The sequence below is a fragment of the Cebidichthys violaceus genome, unplaced genomic scaffold (assembly GCF_023349555.1).
Source record: "Cebidichthys violaceus isolate CVI_PGR_0920_01 unplaced genomic scaffold, fCebVio1.0.p SCAF_24, whole genome shotgun sequence".
NCBI lineage: Eukaryota > Metazoa > Chordata > Actinopteri > Perciformes > Stichaeidae > Cebidichthys > Cebidichthys violaceus.
Window position 1 is genome coordinate 596,670 of NW_027176417.1, and position 20,671 is coordinate 617,340.

Here is a 20,671-nt window from a genome sequence, read left to right on the forward strand (position 1 = left end):
CAGATAAGTGAAAGTAAATAAAGTTTTTTCTATTTATTGCAATCAGTTCCCATAAAGCACTGAGCCTCCTTTGCCAAGAGCATCTGGTAAGAGGTATTCAAGGGGCTCATTGAGACAAGAATACTGGTATTTTTGTCACTTCTCAGAAATGATCTACCAGTTTGAGTTTGTTGAAACCTTTGTTGTTCTGATGGAGCCATCTCACCTCCAAAGAATCCGCCCCATAGTGCACTGATTTCATGAGGCTAATGGATCATTAACCTCATGAAATCATCAGGCAATCATCATTTTTCTACAACAAGAAGAGGATCCATCGCTCCAAACAGCTTTTGTGTTTCATTCACACACCGATGAGCGAGTCTGATCTAGTTCTACAGAGACTGCACTTCATACTACATGACTTTTAGTTTTTCATTTGAACTATTCATCTCCAAAAATGTTTTCTGTTTGCTATTATCATTTATTTTATTAATTGTGTTTTAGAAATTCAACCTTTCAACCTCATGGTGGCCCTGAAGGAAAAAACAGGTGATCATCACAGTCATTAGGATACATCATCTGGGAACCATGAGCATCTGTCCCCAAAGGACTAATCCTCTAGGGACCATGAATGTCTGTCACCAAAGTCAGTAGGACTCATCCTCTGGGGACCATTAGTCTCTGTCACCAAAGTCAGTAGGACTCATCCTCTGGGGACCATGAGACTGTCACCAAAGGACTAATTCTCTAGGAACCATGAGCATCTGTCACCAAAGGACTAATCCTCTAGGGACCATGAATGTCTGTCACCAAAGTCAGTAGGACTCATCCTCTGGTGACCATGAATGTCTGTCACCAAAGTCAGTAGGACTCATCCTCTGGGGACCATGAGTCTGTCACCAAAGGACTAATCCTCTAGGAACCATGAGCATTTGTCACCAAAGTCAGTAGGACTCATCCTCTGGGGACCATGAGTCTCTGTATACATTTCATAGAATCAGTTGTTGAGATATTCTAGTTTGGACTGACAGACAGACACCCCACGTCGCTAGCTCGGCTATAGCCTTCTTGATGGCACAGTTAAAGAGTTTAGTCTCGGGAGCTGTCCCCTGTGCTGAAATGGACATGTAGGTTGTAGTTGTCCATAGCTTCAGTGTGTTTTTTGGCCTGGCCCTGAGGCAATGTGTTGTAACAAATGAAATAATAAAATGGAGGTCTTGGTAGAATGAGCTTTCAGTGCAAACATATATCTTTAAACATGTGTCTTTTAAAATGTTTGGTTTGTCTTGTAGGAGAGATTTCCACACGGACATTTGTATCAAGCTGTTTTTCTTTTGGATACTGTGTACTGTGTAATATCCCAAACAATAATTCCTGCGTCTCCTCTGAGCTGAACTACAGTAATAAAGACACTGATGAGTGTGTGCAGGAGCTACTCACTTCGTCAGGATTATATTCCTCTCTTTGTTAAATTGCTGTCCGTCACCGGCAGCTGTCCTTTCAGTGAGCAAATTATGAGCTAAAATACAATTTATTAATGTTGTCATTCCCTTTAATGCGGATATGACTCAAGGGCAGGCCTACCCTTTACTGTTTCACCGCTGTGAGTCAGTGAGTCGTGCTTGCTGTGAGACAGAGACAGAGTGGGGGGAAGTGAAAGGAAAAAAAAAGATTTGTTGTTGTGGTTTGGCTTGTTTTTATGAATTCAAATATCATAACTGTTGATTGCCATGTTGGCGGCAAAATGCAGATCAGTCCTGATAGCCGCTAACGCAGCTAATAATATCTGTGCGAAAGGCGGGACACAAGCCGCAAGGAAACAAAACAACACATGCTTTATTCAGAGAAAGCTGTCGGTGTATGACAAGGAACAAGGAGTTAAAACAAAAGGTTGTAAAAGCAGCATATGCCACCTTCGCTCTAACCCCCCCTCTTTACATGTATACTGAGTCATTCTCTCAATGGACCAGATGGAGAACTAGTGTTAGACCAGGACAGATGTTTCACTCGACCAGGGTGTGTTTGTTTGCATGTGAGCGGATGAGGACTGCTCATTAGGTCATTAGGGGTCTGAAAGGGTAGAATCTGGAGAATGAATACTAGTTTTACTTTCTATTCTGTATATTTCCCCTCTTTTTTTGTTGTTGTATTATGCAGACTTCAATTTCATCCTGGTAATGCTGGTCCTGCCGTGGTGGTCCCCTGTCTTATACGGTGCTGTTACCACCAGCGGGAGGAACATTTAAAAGCCTTGACAGCACCATGGCCAGCGCCTGCTCGTGGCGCCTGCTCGTGCGCGGCGGGCCACTTTTTTTTTTCTTTTTTTTTTGTTGTACTTCAAAGCAGTGACACTGGAGTTTTAATGTGTTGTGTAAAGAACCTCGAGGCTTGAGAGGACATTTAAAACACGTCCCTAATCGTGGCCATGGGCTCTCCACTAATGACATGCGCGATACACCTGCGCTCGCTGCCGTGACGTCACCCCTCCCCGCGCTATTGGCCTCGAGACTCAGAGAGAAAAAAAGTCGCAGGTGCTGCGAATTGAATCGCTAATTAGTGTCAAAAGTAATGTCGCGGTTTTGTGACGCTGTGCGGCTGCTCTGCGTCCTTCGCATCATAAAGGCAAGTATTAGCAGGTTAAGCTAGCTAAGATAGCTAACGTTACCTTCATTTTACTAATGTGTGATATAAAAGTGAGAGGACAGAAACGAACGGCGGGAGGCGGTAATAATTGATAAACTATAATGCAATACAAGTTGTCTGCACTGCTAACTACAAGCCCGCTCATGAAACAACACGGAGTTGTACGCTAACCTTGCTGTAACGCGTTACAGTACTCCGTTACCAGCCCTGCCTCTACTATCTCTCCGTCTGCCGCTTTGTCTACGCATCCATGTGGGTTTTCCCCCGCTCGCAGCACCGTCCGCGTGCAGCGCCTCTCCGCTCCGCCAGCCTCTCAGCCATTGGCTCCAGAGACCATCAGTCTCCCTTCACAACAATAGATCCCTCCACAAGCGCGCGCGTCCACACGCGCACCGTGCTTTCGAGGAGCGACGGTTGAAATGTTGGCGGAGCTGCGTTTCACCGACTCCTTTCTATCCAGCTTCATGTCGGCGAGGAGCGCGGCCGAGCCTCTGCGATGCGCTCAACCGGGGACGCGTCGGAGTTGAAATAAGGGAAACACGGGGGGGGGGGGGAAGAGAGAAGGGGGGGGGGGGGGATTTTATTACGAGGATGACTGACTGGTGACAAAGGAAACAGGGGAGCCCCTCTGGCTTCGGTGGTCACCCGCTAGAACTTTGCGTTTTGGGGGGGGGACCGGCTTGCTCTTTACTTGGAAAGCCAAAGATTTTTCAATTTTTTTTTGTATCACCAGGAACCATGCCTGTCCGGAGGGGTCATGTTGCGCCACAAAACACCTTTTTGGGAGTAATTATCCGGAAATTCGAAGGACAAAGTGAGTACCTCCGCGTCTCTCTGGTGCCCAGTGCTGTGTGGGTGCGTTGTGTTGTGCTTGCCTGCCTTTTGTGTCTGTCCTGCTGCATGCTGAGAACAATCATTTAGGCGTTAGGAAATCGCCTAATAGGCCTTCTTTAATAATACCGGTTATGATGCAGATAGGCCACAATGAAGTCATTCTATTTTCCCCTGATTTTTTTTATTTGTTTACCTTTTTTGTGTCAGAGGTTTTAAGTTAATTACCCCTCTGTGTCATGTTTTACAGTCCTGTGGTGCTGGGATACCTCTCCTGACCCAGTGGCAATTGTAGTTTTAAAAATCTGCGTATCACAAACAAGGATTAAAGAGATTTAATAACTTCCTAGATCATATTACAAAATATACCCGCATTGCCCATATTAAATCCTCCAGTTATGTTTAGTTTTTCTAAATCATTTGCGGTGGTGTGTGGCTGCACACCATGCTGGAGGCCTGTAGACTAAAGCAAAGGAGTCATTTCCTGTGCCATAAATCTGGTTTTACCGCTGAAAATGTGTGGCTTTAATTACATTCTATTTTAAGTGCAATGCCAAATATACTCCAATCATATAAAAATGCAATAATCAATCTTTAATAATCTCGTAAACAAGAATCGAGCGATCCAGTCGGTTTATGGAGTTGTTATTCAATGGAGCAGTTGATCACCATTAAGAAATATAATGGAGGATAATCGCATGTAAACAGATTACACCCACCTACCTGTATTTCTAGAAATGCATTCATTTTACATGCCATATTAATGTTATGTGCTTATTGGTTTAATGCATTCATTTATATATATATCCACATGTTCAATAGCGAATGAATCGTTGCAGTAAATTGGTCATCAAATTAACAATCGTTCTTCCCTCTACAGATAAGAAATTCATCATAGCCAATGCCCGGGTACAGAACTGCGCCATCATCTACTGTAATGACGGCTTCTGCGAGATGACGGGCTTCTCCCGGCCGGACGTCATGCAGCGGCCGTGCACCTGCGACTTCCTGCACGGCCAGTTCACCACCCGGCACTCGGTGGCCCAGGTGGCCCAGGCTCTGCTGGGCTCAGAGGAGCGCAAGGTGGAGATCACCTACCACCGCAAGGACGGTGAGTGCCGCGTGTTGTGTCTACGAGGGGAGGGGGGGGGGGGCTCAGCTGACATGACATGAAGCTGTTGAAGTGGTGTTACTGTTATTTGCACGCTGGCTGAGCCACTGAAGCTCTGTCACTCCCTCTCTTAAAGTAATCCTCACGTTTTGGGAGCGATGTCGAACACTGTGTCCCAGCGGTTGAATTAGATTTTGTCGTGTGCTGCACAGGACAGATAAAAAAAGATACGCATGATACATGCTTTTACGATGCCTCACTCTCCAGGTACGCGGTGGGTGATTTTTGACTTGTGAGCCTGCTTTATCTGGAGCATTCTGCAGCAGCAAATCACTGAGTGCACCCATTTAGATCCTGGGGGGGGGGGGGGGGGGGGGAGCAGCTGTGAAGGTTTCCTTTTTTGCTGTGAAGTCCAGTTTTGAAATGATGCAAGCGCTCACTGAAAGAAGTTCATTAGCCTGCGCTGGATAGGGCACCCTGGGTAGTATGTAGCTCACCTCCCTAGAGACCAATGTGGAGATAGCGAGGAGTGAGCTTTCTCCTCCTCGTCTCCAAAGACAGCCCCTAGCTGCTGCACAGTCGCTGTGCATTCGTTCAGCCACAGACCTGAACGGGCCTGTGACGGCCTGCGTCTGTGTAGCTTTTCCACAGTTCACGTAATCGACTGGCGTGCACATGCTGCTCATGAATACTGCATGCAGTTCATGACTTGGCATGACAGCTGGTATTGTTTTGATGAGTTACAAGGCCAGCTCCAGAGTGAAAGTTTAAACCAGTCGCCTCAGCTGTCGTGGTGCAGGGAGCGTTCGTGTGGTGACCTCCTACAATGACACGCGTCTGTATTCACGTGATTGAGCCTCCTTGCATGAGGCTAAAGGTGAAGTTTCTAATACGGCACCGATAAGGATTAATGGTTTCATAAGAGCTATGTGGAGATCATATGTTATTCTATATTGTATGTTGCCATTAGGTTTTATGATGTTTCTATCCTCAATGATTGTTAATACTTCCGTGTGTGAGTGGTTTTCAATCACATAAAAATCTATCTACCGCACTTGAGTTGAGCCCGTGACGTCAGGGAAGTTTAGTTTACGAGGTTGAATGTATTTGATTATTGCTGCAGGAATGAGCTGAAACGACAAGAGGCGACGTCGTCTGTATCAATGAGTCACGTACAATTGCTAAAATTGCAACAATGGTAGTCATTTAACAACGTGCATAATCAAAACATCCGTAAAAACTTTGTTCACCCTCAGAAATCTTTTGCTAGTAACATCCCAAATATATACTGTATATAATCTTTTTTTTATTTTTTGGGCCAATTATTGAACAGTAATAGTGTAAACCACTTCCACAAACTCCTCTAAAGTTCAGTTCTCTCCAGCTCCAGGGCTCTATAGAGTGAGGAGCATGTCCCACTGAGCATCGGAGTGAAGGAGCACAGTTTGGTAACTCATGAGTGCCGTAGGAGAAACGTAAAGCTCCTCATCCAGAGGAAATGTTTCTCTGCTGACAAGCGGTCCGATGTCCTCACGGATAATGAAACAAGATGCTGTCGAGGGGGGGGGGGGATTTGTTGTGACATTTGATGTGAGATATCAGCTCTGGATCAGGGATGATGATGATGATGATGATGATGATGATGATGATTGGGTCTTTAAAGATTAACTCCTTGTGTTTGTCTAAATTATTCTCCGGCAGGTATAAGGAGGAGAGAGAGACGTAGATCAGGTCAAAGGCGGTTTTTTGTGTGTGTGTGTGTGTGTGTGTGTGTGTGTGTGTGTGGTCGAAGGTTGGAACAGTGGCATGGGGGTCGCTGAAAAATGCTTGAGGGAACTAGCAGAGTGGTATTGTTTGAGTGGAGTGGTTGGAGTCAATAAGCAACCCATGGCTGTGCTGTGTTTTGTATTGTTTTTACTGAACATCAACAACATAAGGAGCTCAGTCGGTACCATTCGTACCATCATTTCCCTGCAGATGAGATGCTATTAGTTGCAGCATGTCTTATTTTTGCGTTTGCCACAGATTTCACACCCAGGGAATTGAACTAACGTTTACTAAAGGGCCAACTTCCTCCTTGTACAACTTTTATAGTTTTACACTCGACTCCATTTCAGAGGGGACTTGTCTTCCCTTCAGCCCACTCCATTTATCTGACGGTTGCAGACATTTTTTGTCTTTTTTTGGTGATGGTGTGTTTGGAAGAATGTTCCTCTGTGGCCAACGAAGTTCCTTTTTAACTTATGTACTCTCGAGAGTGTTCAGTTTGAAACGGTACTGTTCAGTAATTTAAAACATGATGCATCTTTTTTTACCATATCCCCACCCCTACTCTTTGCATAGCTAGAAGCACCTTCAAGGAGCCTTCTGTAGATGTTCTGTTTTAAAATGAGCTCGCAGGAAGGAGCCATTAGTGAGCGCTCATTAGTGAACAGTATCGCATTACCACAAGACGACGCTATCCCCAAGCCTTGTGGGAATATTTGTTGAACTAATTAACCAAACAAAGGTCTTTGAAGGCGTTAAGACGTGTTACCAAACAGCATCCTTAGGGGACCCCAGGTTCAGGACGAGTGATGTTCTTCTGCCGTTCATGCCGATGCCTTTTAGTTCACTGAAGTTTTGAATGGAGGACATTGGCTCATGATGGAGTATTATCATCCCGTGCTGTTGGCGAGATAAAGGATTAAAGTGCTTCAAACGAGACCGTAACGGGCCTGATGCCTCTCTAGGCCGCCGCGGTGTCAGCCGAGCCGAGCCGGGGGTTCAGTCTGCATTGATCCGCTGAGCGAACGGGACTAATGAGGACACAAATACCTTTATGTTGTATTGATCCTCAAAACCGGTGCAATCGATGAGGCCCCGACGCCCTCCCTCCACCAGCTGGCCCACAGGAGACTTGGATAAAAAGAGCTGGAGGACTTCTGACCGCCGGACCCTGTAGCGGGGAGAAAAGGCCTCATTACCATTCCGTATGCTGTGCCTCTACTTACCTCAGTGTTTTCCTCTCACCTGACTCGGAGCTTCTCCAGGGAAGGTCCTACACAATGGTCTCAATAGAAGAGTCTTCTTTTTATAATCAAGTATGGCTGTGCTATGAATCCTACAGTAGATCAGGATTTAGTAATAATCATGTTATCCAGAAGCGAATCGCAACTTTTATTGCCAAGGATTGCCGACCAGAACTTTGGCGCTGTGTTGCACACTTTGGAACCCGAGATACAACATTCATAACGGCGTTTTTACTCTCTACAACCTAAAGTCTTTCCCTGTGGAAAGCGGGTAGGATAGAAGTAACACGCTGGACGTCCATCGCCCCAGAATCATGTGTCACCGCGCTCTTTATAACTGCATGCATTGTTTTACCACATGTTCCAGAGAAAGTGTTGTTTTTATAATGAGAGCTGGTACAGAATGCTTATCGCCCATAACGGCAGGATTTGGCTGAATAGAAGTCTGTATTTATTATTTATGAATAAAGGCAGTCTTTATGTCAAGAGATCCATTTTATTTCTTGTTGGTTCTCTTCGCAATGCTGGGAAATGTAACCCTCCAGTTTACTTATTACAAATATGCAGCGTTGTAAAAATAGGAGATGGTCACAGTGAGGAAAAAAATAAATCATGTATAGAAATGTTTAATTTTTATGCATCAAGATGAATCGATAACAGTTTTATAATTGCATCGTAGCCCTCAGAATCGAATCGTGATGTGCCTAGAGGTTCCCACCCTAATCGATAATCTCAATCAAGTATGTTTAACCATTTCTAATGTTAGGTATGTGAGACGTCTCAAATGTCACGAGGCAGAACAATAGACCCATTGTAATAGATCTTTGGAAACGTAAAGGGGCAAAGGTAAAACGACTGGACCCCATTAGGAGTAAAAATCAAGTATTGCAGTCATTTATCCAACACACACACACACACACACACACACACACACACACACACACACACACACACACACACACACACACACACACAGCTCTCAGGCCCGTTCTCCATCCTCTGCTGTATTGGGATTCCAGGAGAAATGTCACTGCGGCGAGCTGATTGCTCTCCATGTGGTGGACCATTGGGGTTTCTGCAAGGCAATCTTCTTCTCTTTAATCCCGTGACCCGGGGTCTGCGTCAACGCACCGCCCGCTGTCCTTTACAGTCCGTGAAGGAGATTCTGCTCGTCGGCACAATCTCCGGCACGTTGTTAATACTTTCTGATTTGTGCCTTCGCAGAACCACCGGTCCTTTTGCCTCCCAGTGCTCCTATCTGGACGACCTCTATAAGAGAAGTCGCTGTCGTTTAAGTGTGTTCCAAAGCCCTGTGCTTGACGTTTAACTGCTGAGCTGTTTGCTGCGTTTCAAACTCCAGCTATTCTCACATTTGCCTTTTTTACTTTACTTTTGTTAACCTCAATACTTTTTCTGAACAGACTCTTCTCAACTCGGTCAGCACCTGGGAAGATGATGAGTGATGAACTACATCTTTTTTCCCTTTTTATCATCCCATAATTCATGTTTTAGTTATCCCATTCCTAATATGATGACGGATGCATTTCACACAATTGTAATGACATAATAAACAACAACATTGATGCCACTTGAATCGTGTCAATAAAAACTATTTTGTGCTAAACACAGAGTGCCTTGCTAAAGTTGATTCCTCTGAAACTGTCAATTTCACTCAAGGAAAAAAAACAGATCAGCATCCCTTTAAGAGTTTCTGGGTAATCCTCATCTGTCTGTAAAACCATTTCAAACTATAAAGATGAACACCGTTTCCCATTAATTACCTGAATCTGCAAATGAATAATAAATCTATTCAGGCCACAAAGAGCTGTTTCCATGTCTGAATTTGTGAGTTTAATAAATGTAGGCCTAGTCTTTGATTTTGAAATGGCTGTCTTCCCTCTAGTAGAAGTACAAAGTCACATAAAATGGAAATACTGAACCTATGTACAAGTACCTCAAAATTGTACTTAGTTCCATTCCACCACTGCTAGAAGAAAGAATTGTTTCCAAGAGTCACAGTATGTCAGTGTAACTAAGCAAAGCTATTAAAGACAACAACTTGATTGATTATGTGTGTGTGTGTATATATATATATATATATATATATATATATATATATATATATATATATATATATATATATATTTGTATTAATGGGACTTAACAGCCCATAAACTTTGGCTTTGTATCAACAAGAAAATATTCATCACATATGAATTGCATCACATTAGGCCTGTGTATACTATAAAGGCAAAATATAGAATTAAAACCAGTTGTACAGGTAAAGAGCCTAAATACATGACTGTACTGAGACATGTTGGCCAACTGTAGAATGTATGAAATAATAAAACTAAGAATACTTTCATAATACGTCTTTTAAATAAGATAAATTGGATATTTAATGTTTTGTTTTTTGTTTTTTTTAACAAATGGACATCTACCGTCATAGCCTGGCTAACGGTGAACTATATTATCTGCCAGTAATTGATATGTCACTATGACATTCGCATTGAGAAGATACAGCATCACTTGTAGTACAGTGAGATTAGATGGTCAGACGTCTCTTGATAAGGTTATCATGAACATACAAGCTCCCAATGTCCCTCTTCCTACAGCTAGCTACTCCACTGATAAGCTAACTTGCTAAACACTGGCTATGCGCTAGCCTAGACAGCATGCTAGCGTCATTAGCATGTTAGCATCGATCGCTAGCTTGATATTATCACCATCACCATGTATATACAATAGGCTATGTAGCCAGACCCATACATAAATTATACATCAAGCTAGTTGTCATCTGTCACACTCAGATCACATGTTTACCTTGACAGACAATCTGTTGAACTTGAAGATCTGATGACTGAACACGTGTATTTTGAGTATTTTAAATACAAAATTACTCCACTCTAAAGTATTTTATTACAAATTACGTTAGATTTTTTATCGGCCCTATCAAATACAAATGACTAAATACTCAAAAGTAATTGAAATACATATCTCTGAAATGGTCCATAGTTACAACAACATCTCAAGGTTTCACTCAGAGAGAACCAGGACATTCTGATGTAGCATTTCAAAATAAAAGCCCTTCAAAATCTCATTCACGAGCCAACTTCAAATCACATTTATGAGACAATTAGTCTAATTTCAGATTTGACGTTAGAGGAAACGGTGCATAGTTACATCATTTCACTTCAGGTTAATAGCAGACCACCTCAAGGTGTCACTCAGAAAAAAACAGGACAATCTGATGTAGCATTTCAAAATAAAAGCCCTTCAAAATCTCATTCACGAGCCAACTTCAAATCACATTTATAAGACAATTTGTCTAATTTCCGATTAGATTTTAGAGGAAACGGTGCATTAGCCATGGACAGACAAAGAGGTGCACACTCACTCACCGACACACACACGCGAGCGATTGCATGATTCTCTGGCCGAGATAATAACAATGAGGGGCGTTCACTTTCTTTTTGGTGCATTGTCCATCCCGGAAAATATCAGGCCGGAGCCAAACATGTCATTAAAAAGTCCCAAGTTACAGAGGGGCCGTCATAGAGAGCAATAATGTCCTAAAACATAATCGTTTTCCATTCAATTAGCCACTGACAGAGTCCCTCCATTATGGGGCCTTACAGTAAATGCTGGAACGTTGCCAAGATGTTGGATTTGAGTTTGTGCTCCTCTGGCAGGGTTTTGTAAAAGATAGCCACACGGTCTATTTAAATGCTAATGGAGCGCTAATTTGATTTGCAAAATGACTTGAACTCGTCTCATCTAAAACGAATGCAAATGATGACGCAGTAGCCGCCCAGGAAGCACAGCCACCTTATTTCTAAAGAACACCTGTTTCAGACCTCGCGTTGAACAATACACTGAAGTTATTTGCTGCAAGTCTTCCGCCTTCAGAAACCCCAGAGTAAAGACAAACCGCATATTTACTCGGCAACAGTTGCTCTGTCGGCCTCAACAGCCAGCGATTCAAATGGAATAATCACAGTGTCTCGCTTTCCCCACTCAACGGCCGACTCTCAGGGGCCTTGGCGTAGCAAGGAACCCTTAAGCTCAGTACATGGTCAAAGCTTTCACTTGCAAATAGCAAATGAGACTGAAAATGTCATGCTATAAATAGGTTTAAGTTGTGCTTCAGTGGTGCTCGCTGAGATGAGGTTTTTTTTTCCTGCTGTGCCTTTTTAAAATGCCTCGTATCAATGCAGAAACTTCAGATTGTAATCAGTCTGGGACTTATTATTTTTCTCGACAGGAACGTCTTAATTATGAAAAATGCACACCACACATTTCCCGTTTGCTTGTTTTCTCCAACTTACGGTCCAAAACCCAAAGGTCTTACATTTTCAATTATGAGGAGCCTGCAAAGGTTTGGCAGCTTCTACTCAAACTGACTCAGTCGACTATGAGTTCATTATAATTAAAAAGGCGGGCCCCCACTAGCTCACCCAATAGATTGCTACAGGACTCTCACCCAGGAGACGGCTGTTCGTGTCCCACGTGAAACCAGAAGTCGACGTCTACTTCTTTTAAGTTACGCGACCTTAGCATCCTTTTTGTATTCCACGCATTCTTCTTCCTTGTCAAAACCTGGCGCCTACATTACCCACGATGCAACTCGATCGCAGACAGTTTGGCTAGCGGTTCGGGTGTGTAATGCTAATGTCGCCTGTTAGCCTTGAGCAGCAATGGCATCACTTGTGGACATTTATTAGACTTCACACAACTCCCTCTGGAGACTAAAACATAGAATTTTCGATTTGAAACAAAACCGTTTCAAACACATGATGGTATCTAAGGTGTCTGGACATTTTATATTCTTGCAGTGTAGATGCTGCCGATGCAACTCGATTTTCGAGTCGTGTGAATTGCTTTTAAGAATAACAACTAGTCGATGGGGCTCTGTAGCCTCATAGGAAGCAGACACGATGAGTGATGACAATGCGACCCGGCCAGTTCGATGGTGTGACCGTTCTACAAAATAACCCATTCTAAATCCGAACAAGATAAGCCCTCATTCTGTTTGGCCTGCGGCCTCTTTCACAATCTCAGGTTCTGCTGTGTTTGAGAGCACACAGTGGGCAGCTTGTGTCTGTGAAAGACGTATGGGAATGAAAGACAGGGGGAGGATCGGCTGCAGTGGGGACGAGAGAGGGGGCGACACAATTAGGCAATAGAAATGAGACGGAGGGAGTGTGAGAAGGAGCTTTCGAGTGCGACACTGTGTGTGTGTGTGTGTGTGTGTGTGTGTGTGTGTGTGTGTGTGTCACTGTGAGGGATTAAGTGAGCGAGCTGGCAAGAGCAAAAGTGAAGATATCTCGCATCCGTCAACTGCACTGTAGACATAATTGGCATTTTCATGTGTACCGATGCCACTGTGACCTTTTGCAGCGGGCTAACTTCCACATAAACTGAACCGACTTACGGCAACTCGCAGGCTCTCTGAGGTGAGGTTTCTGAGTGACAGCTGAAACGAGCAGTGGAGCAGAGAGGTTACGCAGCACAGAGGGCCAGAGCACACCGAATGCTTCATCCGCACACCCTTGTCACGGCGAAGGAAAGCACATTGTTACCGCCAGACGAGTGACAACTTTGTCCGTAACCAGTGGAGCTAACTAGCAGACCGCTTGGTTGTCTAGCGTTCTAGTTCCCTCATGCACCTAACAGAAAGTGAAAGTTCTTTTGCAAATGATGTACGGCTCGCGCTCATCAGTTCTCATGTGCCTGAGAGAAAGGAGTGCAATGAGCAAGGCCCCCCCCCCCCCCCCCCCACACACACACACACACACACACACACACACACACACACACACACTCCCAATCTGAAGTGACGGGGACAGATTTGTTTTGTAGCGAGAGCTTCGATTTCCTCTTGCGTTCACGCCTCACAGTGGATCTCATTTATAATGAGTTTCTTCAATGGCTTCTCCGGGCTGCCAGCAGGAGGAATCACAGATTGTTCATTTAGAAGATCTGTAGTTACTCTGCTTGGTTGTTGCTGTTACAAACCGGAGTGCTTTAAAACGGTCAAAGTAGAGGGATGTGAAGTCGACTCATGGCCCCGTGACGGTATGACCAAAAATGTGTTTTTTAAGATTATACCGGTTTCACGGTATATCACAGTTTTTTTTCCCCGCGTTGACACATTAACTAATTAAAGCCGAAAATCATTTTATCGCGGGTTTAATTATTAAGCGGACATTTTTAACTGTTTGTGTGGCGTGTCTTCCGTCTCTTCCTGCTTCCGTCACCTACAGTCCCCTGGGTCCTAAGTCCCTCCACGTACAGCTTCTTATCTATGGACCAACGTACATTTATAACTAATACCACACACAGTACAGTCTAATCAGCGTTGCATATGTGTCTAACTAAAATACCCAAACATAAAAAGATGACGTCGATAGGTTTGCAGTTTTTAAGGTGTTCATTTCAGATTGCGTCTATTACACACATGAAAACCAAAACACGTCCAAACAGCAGACACAGCTCCTCTCCATTGGTGCATCTCCGCTCTGTCTTTGTTCCTCCTGCATCGCCCGTTTCTGTTCTTTAATGTAACGTTACCGTAGCGACGGAGCCTCTCCCGGCTGTTAACAGACTAGCTAACGGGCTAGCTAGCGAGCTGTACCCAGCGTGTTCAATTATTAGTGTTACAAATTGTTTGTGTTACAAACTGTTGTGTCGTTGTGTTTTGCCCTGTTAAAGAGAGTTAGTTGTGGGTTGTTAATTGTTGTGTTGTAAAGTTCTAACCATGATTGGGGTTCCCTCTCAATACACTCGCTCCGATACAACTAGCTCCCACCGTAGCGCTCATAGCGGCGAACGATATATTTAGCTGCCTGTTGAAGAGTGACAGCAGTTGTTTCGGCTATGCACCGGTATGACGGTGTGTGAAAAATTCATATCGTACGTTGAACCGGTATACCGCCCAGCACTAGCCCTGTTGTACTTTTCCGGTCACTCTTTAACATGCTTCACTGTCGCCACATGCACATATTTTGAACTGTTCAGATGAATTTCCTCCCGTCCGTGCCGTAAACACCACTGAGATGCTAGCTGCTCTGTAAATGTTGCGTGTGGATGTGCTCAAAAAGCAGCGCTAACATGCTAATGTTTAGCAGGCCTATTGTTCACCGTGTGAAGCATCTTAGTGAAGCGTGTTAGTGTGCTGATTAGTGCCACAAATCAAACTGTATAGCTATTGAATCACATATTTGTTAAAAAAAAAAAAGAAATGCTGCACATGACGTGACCGTTAAATATGAATTAGTAAGTATGTCCTCGGACAAATTGAAATTCATGAAACCCTGCATTTATTTTTTAAAACAATGTCTTTCGGATCAATAAGCCATTCCTTCAGTGATCCTCCCCTTCCCATTGCTGTGCCATCCGCTCATTCATCACAGTGACATCACTTTCTCCTCTCCACAAAGTAAATGAGGTCATCGTCACGACGTTTGTCTGGATGTTATGAGACGCTGTTACCACGGACAGACAGGAAGCAGTCTGACAGCCCCCTCCCCCAGCCCACTCGGGATCAAACGCCTCGCTCTGAGGGTCCCCCTCCCCCTTGTCTCTCCTCATTCTTGCCTCATCGAGGGTCTACCCCCCCCACAGCTCTGTGCATCTCATCAATGATGAGCTGCAAGCTGCATGTGAGCAAGGGAGATTACTTTCACAGATTATATTGATTTAAAATAAAAAAAGTGTGTCACACGAGTGCAGTTAAAAGGTTTAACGGTAAACATGTTACCCCCCCCCCCCCCCCCCCCCCCCCCCCTACTTACTGTATATTTATTCAGACCATGATCCCGGCTTTCCTCTCATTCACAGATTTATTGTGAGCACATCTGTGAATGAACAGCCATTCATTCATCAGATCACATTCTGACCGGCTTGTTTTCATTCATGTGGTTGTTGGTTAACGTGTGGTTAATTTCTGAACAGCTGAAAGTATTCAGAAAGCTATCATTTCATCTGCCCTTTTCTCTCCAAGACGTGCTGCTTGGAGTTCCTCCCTGCTCTTCAGACCATTTAGATGTTGACGTTAGTACAGTGTCTTCACGCCCAGGCACTCAACGTCTGACCCTTTTGAATCATATGACTCAAACATCGTTATCCGCTGAATTAGGTGAAAGCCGCGTTTATGAATCGGAGCATTTTTATTCATTTTTTTTTTTTAGAAGCCCACCACTAAACGCCAGGCAGGGATCAGTCCTCCGCGGCGCCTGCGGACTCATTATGATGGAGATTGAATCGACAAGCTCTGAGAATCCGCGGGACCGGTCCGACTCTCAACTCAACCCGACATCTGCACGCTATCGAGGACCCCGACCGGTCCCACTCCGTGACCGAGGCTTCCCATTCGCCTTTGTCCGTTGGAGTCCTCCTCGTGCATTCTGAGACTGAGGCTCACTTTGTTCCTGTGTTTTTCTCTCACCGTGGGTAGACGTGTACTCGGACGGCTGATGCGCTGACATTTAGACAAAAGTAATTTAGTATTGCAGCGCTGTGAGGAGCAAAGTGTCCGTCAGGCTTTTACAGTGTTTTTAACTTACACTACATCCCATGATGATGTTTTTGCGTTTGCTTGTAGACGGGCCCTCAGATCCATGTCAGAACATTAGATAAGCTGTAAAAGTAGAAGGGTGTAGCTGATTATAATGAATATTCTCGCTCTGCGGTTCACTTCTACTGCTTTGGGTGGTGTATATTCATGGCACCATTCACAGCTTGGTGTTTGACGGAGTCCGCAGAGCCGTCCGTCGCCCGCCGTGATCTCCCAGATAACCTTTTGCGGCGACGCCGCACGGGGCCCGAAGCTTCAGACGGGTCCTTGTGAATGCTGCTATGCAGGGCTTTGTTGTCTCGCATGAATTGCTTTGGACTTGCTCCATCGCCTTCGATTAACTCCTCACTCGCTGTCGCAGAGACGGAGTGACGCATGGACGAAGATGTCCACAACATTTCAGACGAACTGTGTGCAGTGCTGTTTCTAGAGCACACACTCGGCTCTACTTTGCATTTATTTGTCAGTGTATGTGATCTACGCCAATTCCAAGATAGATTTATATTTGGATATACTTTCAGAACTTATTTTCGATGAATTAATCATCTCAAAGCCCCGCTGAAGATATTAAATCCTTGCCCGACTTTGAGTGCGCTCGAGTATCTTGTCATCTGATCATTTAGCGGCCTCTCGCACTCGTAATGGGACGTGTCTAACGCCTGGATGCTTTTACACAACGCAGTGACCTTGAGCGCGCGCGTGATCTTCTATTAAAAGAACCGTCTCCCGAAATAATAGGCCGAGTGATTAAGTCCTGTTCAAAGTCCCTACGCACTGACAACATCCGGCCCCGGTGTCTGAAGACTTGAAGCCTTGGTTTCTCTCAGCATGTGCGCTCCACATTGATTTTGTCTGGTTTTCTAGTGCAGACGGTATTGGCTGCCTCCACATCCCGGTAATGCTGCAGTGTGTCACACCCACAGGTCCCATCAGTTTAGTCCAAGCACAACAGCACACGGGAGGAGATAGACTTTTGACCGGTACCCGGATTTTCTATAAGTCATTAGAACGTTGGGTTTGGACCGATTGCTTCGCCCTCAGAAGGGTTGCTTCATATCTGCATAAATGTGCAGAGCGTTCAGAAGATACGACGTGTGTTGTGATTATAAGCCCTGACCACAGCGTTTGAGTGTTGCACTTTTACATGTGACTTTTTGGGTTCTGGTACTGTCCCCCCCCCCCCCCCCCAACAGCCGGGCCACCGCGCTGCCACTGATGATGTTGTAACCCCGGGGATGAGGTAGCCATCCTGGATTAGAGAGCCGGCATCAGAGTTAAACAGCTCTTAGCACGACTGAATGTTCCCGGGGGGGTAAGGGGAAGGGATCACATTTCCCTAGAATGGAAGGCAAAAAAATAAGCCTTCCTCCCCCAAGGTCAGTTCTTCTATTTAACTTATTTTTTATTTCCCTCACCCTAATATTCTTGTCCCAGAAGTGTCAAGTTAAGGGAGTTTTTTTTATCATCCGTTGCCCCACTAACACTCGTCGTACTCATTCAAAAAGTGATGCTGTTTTGCTCACCTTCTGTTGTAGAGTCAAAGAGGAGGCACAGGTAGCGTCGCGGTAATTGATTCCGACGCGCTGACGTGCGAACGCAGGGTCAGAGAGCGACCCGGATCAGCTGATATGACGACGATTAGCCGCGGAGACGCTCCCCCCCCCCCCCGCCGAGCTTTAGATGGAGAGAGACGGAGGGGCCGGCAAACGAGGAGGGAGGTGTCACTCTCACCCCTCGAGCAGCGCAGCAACAGCCAACAGCTCCCTGCTGCTGGAGGCCAAGCTCACATCAGTGTCACACTCAACACACACACACACACACCTGTGTGTACACGCATACACTCACCATGCCTATTAGGCCAGGGCAAAAAAGCACAGGCTGCTATTTAGAATGATTTTGACGGCGGTGCTCTTGGCAGCGGTTTCTCCAAATGAGGGCTATCAAGATTCCCATATGCCACAATCCCACAATCACTGTCAGACGCAACCAGTCAGCAGATGTTAAACTGGGGGGTGTGTGTGTGTGTGTGTGTGTGTGTGTGTGTGTGTGTGTGTGTGTGTGTGTGTGTGTGTGTGTGTGTGTGTGTATGCTACGTTACCCTTCCACCGTGAGAGCGGATTGTGCTGCATTGTCTTAATTATTGATAGTGGAAATGGAATCTAATGAAATTTCCAGCGTGGTGAAACTAGAACTCCTCTCACTGCACCGCCTATGAACTCACACTCAATTCGTAGTTTAACTTTCCTCACAGTAAAAACTGTGTTGTGGTGTTCAGATGATGTGATGGAGCTCTCCTCCGTCCACAACTGTGAGTTGCGTTGGTTTTATTTCATATTGCGGGTTCACGTGAGGCCACCATGCACTGAGGATAAAGTTGTAACTTTTTCTGCAACAAAAGTCAGAGAGCCCCTGAAGGCACACTGCGGTAAACGCACGCTATAGTATAACATCAACGATTAACTTTCAGGACCTCGGTGGCTCCGCAAGAACACTGAAAGGGTCCATTTCAAGTCATAAATACATTTTATTTTCGTATATAAAGTCAGGGTCGTAACCATCAATTATTTTCACTATGGATCCACCTCCTGACCATTTCCACAATACATTAAGAGAAGTTGGGTTGTCAATAAAAGCAAAATGCATGTGACCTTCCTCACGCTGATGCATGAAATGTCATATTTCCCTCCATATTTTTCGTAGCTTTTCACCGTTTGAGGTTTAACTGTCGCTCTTTAAACTACGTCATCTTGTGGCGCTCTCCCTCTGCTGTGGTATAATGGTTCACAACTGTAAAATTGGAACCACCTCCTGCCTATCTCAAAGAGCCAACTCCTAATAGTCACATAAAGGTAGTGGATACAAGCATTCATTCGCACTTTCTTCTGCCCATTGTCTCAAAATGTGAGACGCGTCGTGGCCTTTTGATGTTTGACACTAGAAGGCTGTTTTCACATCTGATGGAAGGGAAATCCATAGCTACCTTCACGATTTTTGACTTCACAATGCCAGTAAGCAACTCAGCAGAAGCCTCATCTCCATTAGAAATACAGGAAAACTACAAGGAGAGAGTGAGAGAGCTCTGGTCTGAAGCCCTTTCAAAGAGCCCCTCGGCGTGCTGTGACTTGGCTTGATCCCACTCGATACCACACTGTGCCGTCATGCTGCCGAGCCATCTGTGTGGCCACAGATTACCAGGTAGCCTTATTAATCCAGGTGGGCCGCGCCGCGTCGGGGAGGAAATGAAGTGGAGTGGAAAATGTTCAAATCAATAAGACTCGCATTTCCTCTCGGGCTTAAGGCGCGTAGCTCGACTTTGACAGTGGAGCGGGCTTCGTCAGGCTCTGGGTTTTTGTGACGTTTCTGTGGGTGATTGGCAGCTCCGTGTTTATCGGCTCACTTTCACCTTGCCAAAAGATTATTGGCCTCTCTCGCAAACCGCAAGTCAGCACTCCTATCCGCCGTCCTCGGCAGATTAGAGACCGAAAAAGAACAGATTCTAGCTTTTAGTCCACCCATCCGTGACAGCGGATCTGCGTTTTTGCGAAGGAGAACGCTGAGTCATGCTGTGTTTAATACACAAAGAAGGTCATACTTTTTTTCTCCAAACACATTCCTTAAGGAGATGCCACCTGATGTTTCACGTCGGGATGCTGCTCTTTGTTTTGTTCCGCAGCTCCCAATAAATATGCTCCGAGTAAAGCCGCTTTAGTTCCTCTCAAAGGTGCGTCCTCTCATTACACTGCTCCGTGTAAACCAGCTCCATCGCCTGCTTATTAGATTTAGTTGGACAGAGAACATTCTGCTAATTAATGCTGCCGGCAGGCTGTGTGTGAGCGAGTGTGTGTGTGTGTGTGTGTGTGTGTGTGTGTGTGTGTGTGAGAGAGCTGTTCCTGCACTGAGATCTGTGAGCCTCATTAGTCTGTGTGTTTCTTTTCGGCATTGTGCAACTGAGAAATGTAAATGTTATTTCTGTTTGCGCGAGTGTCTGTGTGTGAACATTAGTGTGTGTGTGTGTGTGTGTGTGTGTGTGTGTGTGTGTGTTTGTCTCTGACCCTCCGTCGAGGCGGGACAGGCAGACGGGCAGGAATTTGCATCTGATCTGTTTGATCTGTCCACTTAAAACACATCAGGCGGCCTTCCTGCAGAGGCGCTGGGCAGCTATCTGGTGTCGTGCTCAGATAGAGCAGGAACGCTGAGGCTGGAGGGAGAAGAAGGCAATAGAAAATCCAATAGGCTGGATTTAACAGTAAAGGTGAGGGAGGAAGACAGGCAAGGACATGGAGGGAATAAAGCTGGATATAAAGATGTAGGTCATATTAAAATGTGGAGGGGAAAGAGAGGGAAACGGTAAATTAAATTGTGTTTCAAAAATGAGTCCACTCAGCTATCAGCACTAGTTTTAAAGCCCGAAGTAGCAGACATGCCCGTCAAAGTGGAAGATAATACAGACGTGAGTAAACGGACACTCGGCCTCTCGTCATCCTCGTGGTGTCAAACCCACATGCAGTGCTGTGCACC

General features: G+C 45.1%; 1 protein-coding gene across 3 annotated transcripts in view; it reads left to right on the forward strand.

The window, feature by feature from the left end:
* Positions 1 to 3,217: 3,217 nt before the first annotated feature.
* kcnh7 (potassium channel, voltage gated eag related subfamily H, member 7) overlaps positions 3,218 to 20,671 on the forward strand; it is a 53,493-nt gene continuing 36,039 nt past the window's right edge. For all 3 annotated transcript variants that reach the window (XM_068719613.1, XM_068719614.1, XM_068719615.1), the window contains exons 1-2: positions 3,218 to 3,436; positions 4,334 to 4,564. In XM_068719613.1, the coding sequence (XP_068575714.1) occupies positions 3,361 to 3,436; positions 4,334 to 4,564 (307 nt within the window). In that variant the 5' untranslated portion in view covers positions 3,218 to 3,360. The remainder of the gene's footprint in view (positions 3,437 to 4,333; positions 4,565 to 20,671) is intronic.